This window comes from Alexandromys fortis, unplaced genomic scaffold (assembly GCF_014885135.2).
Source record: "Alexandromys fortis isolate MF-2015 unplaced genomic scaffold, M_Fortis_MF-2015_v1.1 scaffold_166, whole genome shotgun sequence".
Taxonomy (NCBI): domain Eukaryota; kingdom Metazoa; phylum Chordata; class Mammalia; order Rodentia; family Cricetidae; genus Alexandromys; species Alexandromys fortis.
Window position 1 is genome coordinate 3,151,811 of NW_026068102.1, and position 9,786 is coordinate 3,161,596.

At 43.1% G+C, this 9,786-nt stretch overlaps 1 protein-coding gene across 2 annotated transcripts in view; it reads right to left on the bottom strand.

Moving 5' to 3' along the window:
* The window catches only part of Frmd3 (FERM domain containing 3), a 195,166-nt gene extending 186,078 nt beyond the window's left edge, over window positions 1-9,088 (bottom strand). For both annotated transcript variants that reach the window (XM_050123934.1, XM_050123933.1), the window contains exon 1: window positions 8,825-9,088. In XM_050123934.1, the coding sequence (XP_049979891.1) occupies window positions 8,825-8,971 (147 nt within the window). In that variant the 5' untranslated portion in view covers window positions 8,972-9,088. The remainder of the gene's footprint in view (window positions 1-8,824) is intronic.
* Window positions 9,089-9,786: the final 698 nt, after the last annotated feature.

The following is a 9,786-nucleotide window of genomic DNA, read 5'->3' on the forward strand; positions in this document are numbered from 1 at the left end:
GATAAATAGAAGTCAACTGACAATCTTCTATGCTTCTATTCAAATGAGATTCTGAAGCAGATCATTAAAATGACCCTTAGATTTGGATTTCTAACTGCCTGTAGATACTGCCCGCTGATCCTTTAATTATTTACCAGTTTCATTTATAACTGGACATTCTTACTAATCTCCAGCCTTGTACAGATGCCTCCTCTTGGTTTTAAACCTGAATACAACAGGCTTTATGTCATGTGTCTGTGCCATTTTGTTCTTAAATAAAAAATAAAAAATCTTTCCCAAACTGATCAACGGTCTCTTAAACAACATTAAAAAATATTTTTAGTCCTAGGTCTGTGCTTGACATATGGAAGATATTTAACAAATATTAATTGCACAAAATTGAAATGAGTTTTTTTAAAAAAAACTTCAATTCATCTTTGAAAATGCAATTATCTGAACTACCTAAACTATGCAAAAATTATCTTATGAATGAGCTACACTTTCTTTTTTTCTGAAATGCTCCTCCCCTTTTGTCCTATGTTTGTAAGGAAAATCACCAATTTAAAGAGCTACAAAACTCATGTTACAACAAAAGCACACTGTGTAGTGCCCACCAGAATCAATACTGCTTGTGAGAATATTTGGGAACCCACATGTCCCTTGACCATCACAGTCTGTAATCAGAGCATAGCCAGGCAATCTCCTTTTTTTTTTTTTTTTTTTTTCTTCACAGTTCATCTTGGTCTGAATCCTAAAAATACAGTGTGTGGAACGTAATTGCATGTAAGTATAGTTTTCTTAAAGAAAAATCCGGTATTTGTTGGGAGTGGGAATATTTTTCAGTGGCATTTGGATTGTGGCATCCAATCAGCTCTGGAATACCAGCTTCCAGCAATGTTCAGAATAGAGGGGAAGAATAAGCACAACCAAGAAATTCTAGATAGAAATAAATGAAGCTATAATTTAGTGAAATAGAAAGCACAACTAAGAACACAAAGCATCATAAAATGCAACTTACATACACTTTCTATAATAACTCTAAGTATTAATGGTCTGAACTCTCCAATCAAAAGAAACAAGTTAGATGAATGTATTAAGGAATGAAAACCCATGTATCTGTTTTCTACAGGAATCAGTTTAAAAGATACGTAACATCTTAAAATGCATTCCACACAAATGGGTTAAGAAAGCAAGCATTAAGAGCTACTGAGTACCAGCCTCAGCACTCTCTAGGTTCAGAACAGGACTTCTACAACAAGCAAGAACTGGCTTGGGAATGAGAGGTAGAACTAACTGACTGACCCGGCACCCTTTACATGCATGTTTTTTATTGCTTGAGGGAAGATGAGAGAAGGGAGAAGAATAGGGGCATCAAGCATAAGGGCAAGGCATCAGGCATAAGGGTTAAAAAAAAGAGGTGATCTCCACAAAGCTTTCAGTTTATGTAGGCATACAGACAAGTAAACAATCCCATTGTCAGTAACAATAGTATCAAGCATGCATTTTCACAGAGTCACAAGAAACTGGTGGATCTGGCAAGGAGACCCCTTATGTCTCAGAGGGGGCATGGCTGTGAAATTTGCCTGTGGCTGGGAACACAGTCTTGGTAGCTATACTAACCTGTAGGCATGATTTGCTTTAGTATCTAGCTGGTTGAGTTAAAACGAATCTCTTGTGGTTATCTTGCTTTTGACTCCAGCAGGGTGCCCAGGTGAGACTTTTTCCTCTCTGAAGCTAGTTTTAGTGACTCAGGCATTTTCCCCCTATAAACAGTTAATTTCCTGGCATATGATCTTATGCTCATTGAAACCAAGGGTAAACACAGAATATTAGTAGCCTGTTAAATCAGAGATTACATGTGATCAGAAGATTACAAATCAGAAGATTACACCTTCCTGAGTTTGCTCTTAAATATTACCCACACCTGCTCTCTGTCAGGCTAAGATTGGCTTCATATGGGTAAGTTCTCAGTTCCAAGTCATTGCCTTAGAGGCTCAAGGCCTCACACAATTCAGGCTGTCTTGTGAAAGATAGGGCCATGCCAGACACCTTACCTGACTGCCTGACCTGACCAGTACAAGGACCTGGCTTGTCCCAGGGGACAAGGACCTGCTTTGTCTCTATGGGGTTCTGTTATCAGGAGAAGTACTGTTAAGGAATTTCTCACACCCCTCTGACTTTTTTGACCCAAAGTCTACCACAATAGAGATATTGCTCTAGGCTTTGAGACCAGTCCTAGCATGGACTTAAAAAAGGAACACTTAACATTTTGAGCCTGATCTCCAAACACCCTTGGGTTTTCTTCTACAAAATCTTTTTAAATTGAGGCTGACACCTTATGTCCTTTAAGGTCTAAAATTTTTTTTTGCTGTCGTAAAACAAACAAGCCCTCCATAGGCCCATGAATTCTGGATGCTGTACTCCCACTACTCCTTCCCAATCCCCTTCCCACTTCTCTAGCTGTTTGCTGTTTGTCTACTCCAAAATGTTTAAGTTTTTCAACTGACACAGGTTCCTAAAAAAAGTTTTGTTTGTTTGTCTGTTAATATATATGTGTAAATAATGTAGCCACAGTATGCTTGTATTATGACAGTGTGTGTATGTGTGCTTGTTCTACAATCTGTAAAATTTATAGCTCCAGATTATTACAACATCTCTTCAAAAATACAAACACATGGATAGTCACCATTTTTGGTTGAGCTCAAAGTAAAAACCTCAGTGCCATCTTTGGTAAGAGAATCTACATGCTCTGGACTGGCCAAGGGGACATTTTGCCTCCAATATACTTTGGCTTACTAAAATATTCCCTTTAGTATTCTTTCCTCTACTAGCATTGGTAAGCTGTACCTGACTGGGTAAACTATATGTCTAAACTTAACTTATATGTCTAATTTGGATAGACATATGACAGGTAATGGTACCCTGATTCTCCAGTGCCTTTACAGATCTGAAAGTATGGCATCTTACAAAAGAGCTTCTTATGGCAGAGAGATATGCCAGCATCCTCTAGCTCCTCCAAGAAGATGAATGGTTACAGAAGACCTGCCTGGAGATTCTTCCTGGTGGCTTGCTTTTGGATATGGCAAAGCCACCCACATAGCAAAAAGCTGTCTTCCACCTCATCAGCTTCCTAGACACTACACTGAGGGATTGTCATCTCATCCTGCCAAGACAGGTAAACTGAACTCTACCATGACAGAAAATTTTCAGGCCTCCAGGACTCAATAGCTAAAGGCAAGTACTGCTTCTAAGACTGGTGTTTGCCAAAAACTACAGAGAGACTTGGGATTGCCTGTGTAGCTAAAAATGCTGTTTCACTTCCGTTCATTTATTTATTCCTTTCAGATCTGTCTAATGGCATTTGAAGACTTAGAGTACTGGTACCTCGTTACTTCATTTGTTAAGTTTCCTGTTAAAAATACAAAGAGGTGTGCCTCTTTCACAGGCTTCATAGTCCTACATTAACAGGTTTTAGATGTATCTTCAGAGGTTCAGAGTTTCCAAATTCCTTTAATTTTCTTCTAAAATGTCCATGCCTTTTAACCTAAAGCCATAGCCTTCTGCTATGACACCAAGATGTAAATCTGTTCCAGTTGTCTTAGAGATACCTACAGGTTTCTGGAAAAAGTTCTGCTGCTGTATCAGAAATCTTGTCTGGTAAAAACTACCAGTCTCCAGAGCCTATTTTGACCCCACCCATTTTCAAGGCTATTTTACAGGTCACTTCTGCTGTCTGGACTAAGACCAGATTACCTTCCAGATAATGCCACCACCTACACTAGCTCCTGGAACTTTGCCATTGATACCAACTCTCCAGGCTCAAATGGGCACCTATCCAGCAACTAAAATACCTGCTCTCACGTCTCGTCTCACTCATTCACCCTTGCCTCTTCTGTGTAAGCAGGGCAAGTGTCTGTCCCATTCTTCTTGGCAGTTAATGACCTTTCCCATGGCTAGCTCCATTCATAGGGCCAATAATAACAATCTGTTTTTTCTCCTGGCCACCTTCCTTCTCATCTCCCTCAAGGAACAGAAGCCTGAGGTTTCCAGGATGGCAGTTAAGCAGGTACCTCTCCAGCCACACCTCCTGTTGAGTGTGAGCCCACCAATTCCCAACCCTCCCCTCTCGCACATTGCCCCATGCCTGCAGGAAGTTGCCAGACTTGAGCCAGCACTCGTATATCCCAAGAGTTTTGTATGTTTGGGTTAAGGCTTCACCCCAGCCTCTGGCATCCATATGTCCAAAGAGTCTGGAATGTTCGGGTGGAAATCCCATCCCCCAAGCCCCTAATGCATGAAAAAATCCCATACCAGTTTGGATTTAAAGGGGTATTTATTTTAGGGGAAAAACTTACAGAACACCGACAGCCAGGAAAGGAGTCTAGTAGCTGGAGCAAGAGCTGGAAACAAGAGGGGGAGCAGAAGGCTGCTGCTCTTTTTTAAAGAGAAATAGACCATGCCCAGTGGGCTGGTATTTCAGTAGTTATTGGCTGAAGGAGCCTAAGGTGCTTCCGCAGCACGCCCCCTCCTCTGGGAGTTGCCTCAGTCTAGACTCCATCATCAAGAAAACCCACCAAATGATGAACCCGCCTCAGAGATGCTCAAGACCTCTCCCACAGAGTATTTAAACAGCAACCCAGAGAACAACCACATGGTTTTCTGGGGTCTTCCTTCCCTGTCTCTTCACTGGGGAGCTGGAATGCCCCACAGGAAAGCTGGTATCCATTAAACCTGGGCTTTTGCTAATTTGGTCTGATTTGGATTATTGCATTTGTGGAGAGGTTTATTGGGGTGCAAAAACTTTTCAATGAGTCCAGGAAAAAAAATGACCCAATTAAAAAAAAAATGGCCTAGAGTTCTAAACAGAGAGTTCTCAATACAGGAAATAAGAATGACTAAGACATAGCCCCCAAAAATATCAAGCTTAGCAGTAAGAGAGATACACATTAAAGCAATTTTGAGGTTTGATCTCAACCCGCTCAGTCAGAATGGTTAAGATCAACCAATCAACTGGCAATAGCTTCTGGTGAGTCTGAGGAAAAGGGAATCCTCATTCATTCACTGTTGGTGGGAATGCAAATTGGTGCAGGTACTCTGATTATCAGTATGGAGAATCCTCAACAAACAAAACAAAACACTAAAAATAATTTTACAACATGATTCAGTCATATCACTCCTTGTCATATGTCCAAAGGACTTGATATCCTACTCCATAGATACTTATTCAGTCATGATCACTGACTCCCTATTCAACAAAGCTAGGAAATGAAAACAATCTCATTGTCCTTCAATGAATAATGAAAATAAGGTAATACACACACACACTATGGAATACTGTAAAGAAAAAAGTGAAGTCATGAAATTTGAAGATAAATGGATGGACCTAGAAAAGAATATATTAATGAAGTAACCCAGACCCAGAAAGAAAGATATCACTATTTATCTCTCATTTGACATTCCCAGATCCAAATCTTCAGAAGTAAGTATGCAACATGAAGTAATTACAGAAACCAGGAAAGCATTATGGCATCACAGAGCAGGAGGGATTGAGAGAGGAATAACAATAAAATGAAGGGCAAAACAGAAAGATGGGGAGGGGGCTCCGACCGGGAAGGGGAGGGGAGGTCATTACAAAAGCAAATGAAATGAGAGGTGACAAAAACCACCAAGGTTATTTGATAAGGTCTTATTATTTTATAGTTACCTAAAATTATACATAAACACACACACACACACACACACAGTGGTTCACAATGTCTCCACAAGAACTACAGACTAACAGAACCCTCAGGATTTAGGTAGGTATGAGAAACCTCCCTTTGAATGATTGGTTAGGTTAGGCTGAATGATTCCCAAAACAGTATACAATACTGCTGTTACCTCTGTTGCCTTTCAGAAGTGGAAGGTAAGTCCCTATTGTACACTTAGGATGCAGGACTCAGATTATTTTTATTCAAGCTGAATCTGATCTAAAATCCTTGCTGTGCTTTAGTTTCCTTTGTACCAGGAAATACTATGGAAGCTTCCAAGAAAAGTGTTTTAATACGGCTTTTAAAGCTGTAGTAAAACCTACAACTTGGAGACAAAAATGGTTTAATTTGCTTCCACTTCCAGGTAAGGGTCCATCACTTAGGAAAATAGGGCAGGAACTCAAGCAGGCCTAAAAGCTAGGGGCAGAAACTGAAGCAAAGGCCAGGAATAGCAGTTCTTAGTGCTTTGCTCCTCAGAGTTGCTGAGCTTGCTGTGTTACAGAACCTAGGAGATGACCAGTCCATTGGTGACACCTCTGCTCTGACTTTACTCGTCACTCAAAATGCTCAATATGCTTTTCCACAGGACAATTAGATGGGCATTTTCTCAGCTGAGGTTCCCTCTTCCTAAAAGACTCAAGACTGTTAGGGCCTGGGTCTACCCTTGTTCTTGGGGTTCATCTTGAGGACAGTTTCTGGTCAGCCAGCTAAAACGGTTTCTTTCTGTGCTCCCTCTGCCCCACCTGGTGATTAGCTATAAGGCATTTTTGACTCCATCTTTGGTGTGGTAATTTCCCACCTGCCAGGGCAGAAATCCTTGTGCAGCAGCGAGGTATATAAGGATTTCCCCAAAGTTGAATAAACGGCATTCGGCTGATCTCCTTTTGAATGATCCAGGTCTCTTTGTGTGTTCTTTCAATCTCCAGGCCCTTGCCCAACTCGCGTATGGTACAGTGGCGCGTGAACTCTACCGAGGGGGTAACACAGAATCGGGTGTTACACAAGCCTATTTCAAGTTTTCAAGTTTGACACGACCAACCAGCATAGGAGGAAAACTACTAGTGGTCTCCCCTTGAGCTGTGACTCTCAGGAGCCACAAGAGTGACCAGCAGGAGTAGATATCTATGAAGGTGCAACAATGTGAATGTAAATTTCACTAGACAGGAGAGAAATAATGAATGGTACTAGAAATCTAACCAACTTCCCAGATCTGGTGAGGTCCTGAATCTTAGGAGAGAACCTGCTACTACCATTTTTGGTAGATCAACATAACTCCTAACTACATTCAAAACTTATCCTTCTACTCACAGACGAATATGTTGATCATCCTTCATTAAGAGGCTTCTCTTTACAGAAAATGGAGACCATCACATAAAATCATGATTGGTTACAACCCAAAGATCAAGGACAATGGGCAGTCCAGCACCGGAGGATACACCTACATTAAGGGTCCTGCATCTGTGGCTCATAAGACACTGTGTGAGAGTGGCAGAAAGATTGTAAAATGCTGAATACCAAGATGTCTGCTGTGAAACAGTTTATCGTAGAAACGGCACAAACAAGACCCGAACAATAGTAATATCAATAAGCATACTAACTGAGAAAGAGTCCCACCCCTATGCAAAGAACGTCAAGCAATTAATGAATGCTGAGGAGTGGGAGAATTACCCTTTCCCATGGGTAAGTCCCCTTATTGGTTATCCAGTACAAAATGGACTGCACTGAAACCATATACAGACAAACAGTAAAAACACACTCAGCAGGTTGTATTTATATAATTGTGTATATATAACAACAAAAAATAAAAGAGGCTATCGATTTGAGTGTGGTCGGGGGCACGTGGGAAAAGTTGGAGAGTAGAGTCTTAGAAGGAGCTGAGGGGAGGAGAGAGAAGGTGGAAAGTGATGTAATTATATTTTAATTGACATGTCTCTTTAGACAATTCAGGTACAATCTAGAGGCGAACGTCTGCCTCTAGGAGGTGCTAATCCATTCACTTCTCACAGGCATAGATCTTAGAAACTTACAATGTATTGGACTAGAAGAGGGGATCCTAGAAATAATCAATTCGACTTTAAACTATGGTGCCAGCAGTGCTTTGCAGATGCAAGCTTTGCAAAATGTGCATGCCACATGAGGTCATGGAGACATGCACACCTACCTACTGGCACATCAGCTAAGGGAAGCACAAGTGTGTGTGTGTGAGTGCACAAAAACACACACACACAAATACACACACACAAACACACACACACCCCACCAGCAGCAGCAGCAGCAGCAGCCGCAGCAGCTTACAAAATATTTGCAAGGCCAAAGACACTTATCTCCCAAGAAAGAGCAATAAAAACAGTTTAGCAATGTGCCTTCTCCTCCAACTTGACCACAGGGAATAGTTACTAAATTCCAAGCTATTTTACCCAAGATTCAGCTTCCTGCAGGACCTCATGAATCTTTTTCTTTCTTTGAAGCACAGACTTCACCTTCTTTGGAGATAGCTCCAAATGAATTATAACGTGCATTCCATCTCTCGAATCTGGAGCCCAAGGTTTCGAGGAAACTTGGGAAGTCCATTGCCCCACTAGAGAAGTAGAGACTATTGGAAAAAAAAAAAAAAAGGACGGTACAAGAAGCAGGTTCCCAAACAGCCTGGGCGCGGGAAACAAAAAGGGGAATCCTGGCCGGTGGAGTCCTTTTCCACGTGGTGGGGGAGAAAGAAGAAGTAGTGGTGGTCTTGGGGTAACGCGCAAGTGGACCCTTGGCTCTTATGGCTTCTATGTCCTAGTGGGATAGGCTCCAAAGGGACCAACACAGTGTTAAGCAAAAGACATCTGGCTACCGACTCAGCCTAGGAGCAACGCGAAGTAAGCACAGTGTACATGTCAGGGTAGGGGGCTGAGGGAAGGAAAACGCAAGGCAGAATTTTATAGAGGGCCAAAACCCCTATCTTGAGGACTGAAGCAAATCCCGCATTCTAGCTGGGCTTCTCTGCAGAGGTGGGTTTCCTACCAGCACATGTTTACTCACAGAGACCCCTTACTCACTCTTGTACGCTAATAATACCGTTCGCCCGGCATCCTCCCCCGGTGCCACCGCACCTGGATATGGCAGGAGACCTCCGAGTCGTCCAGCAGCCGAATGGTGCATTTCATCTCTTGGTTGAGTGATTTGATGCTGGAGCTCCGAAAATGAATCATTTTCATAGTCCCTCTGTCTCTCGGCGCACAGTGACAAGAAGCGAACATACACAGCAGCACGCGGGAGCAAGCCGTAGGAGGCGCGGGGCCCGCGCGGCCCTAGTCCACGCGAACATTCACACGGTCTCAATACAGTCCAGGCTCTGGGTGCAGCTCCGCCCAGAGACGGTGGCAGCCCAGGGCGCCTGCAGCCACCAGCTCCAGGAGCGCCGGTCCCTCCCTCTCCTCCTCAGATGATCCAATCCCCGCCTCCTTCCGTAGCTAGCTCAGAGGGCACCTCCCTAGGCTGGAGACTGCGAGCGGCTGGAATCCACAATCTTCCTAGGTATCGAGTGTGGAGAAGGCAGAGGACAGGGTGGATCTTGACGCCCAGCATACCTGGAGGGGGCTTTTTGCACCGCTGCTGCTGCTGCTGCGTCAGGCTAGGCCCTTCTGCCTTCCCTTGGCTGACCACCTCCTCCCTCCTCCCATTGTGATTTCTATAGATGGTCCCTGGACTGCTGCTTCCCTGGACCTCAACGGTGTCCTGCACTGTGAAATCGCAGGTCCCAGCGGGAAGCAAAGAAAGGAGAGCAATCCACACACCTCCATTAAGCGCGCTATTGAGCTGGCAAGGAGTCTCAAACAATGGCAGGAGGCACAGGCAGTGCTCATGCCCAGGGCCATAGTAACTCTCAGATATTCCTGGAGGATTTTTAAGTCACTGGTTCTGTTAATTAGCTGAGATCAATTCCCCTCTTCGTTCCTGAGTAAGGAATTGTTTTTCTTAAGCAGCGTGATCTTTGATTACAGTATCCCTTAGACACCAACTAAGAGCCCTATTCTGCCCCGCCCCTCTTAGTGAGGCTCCTCCACCTCCAACT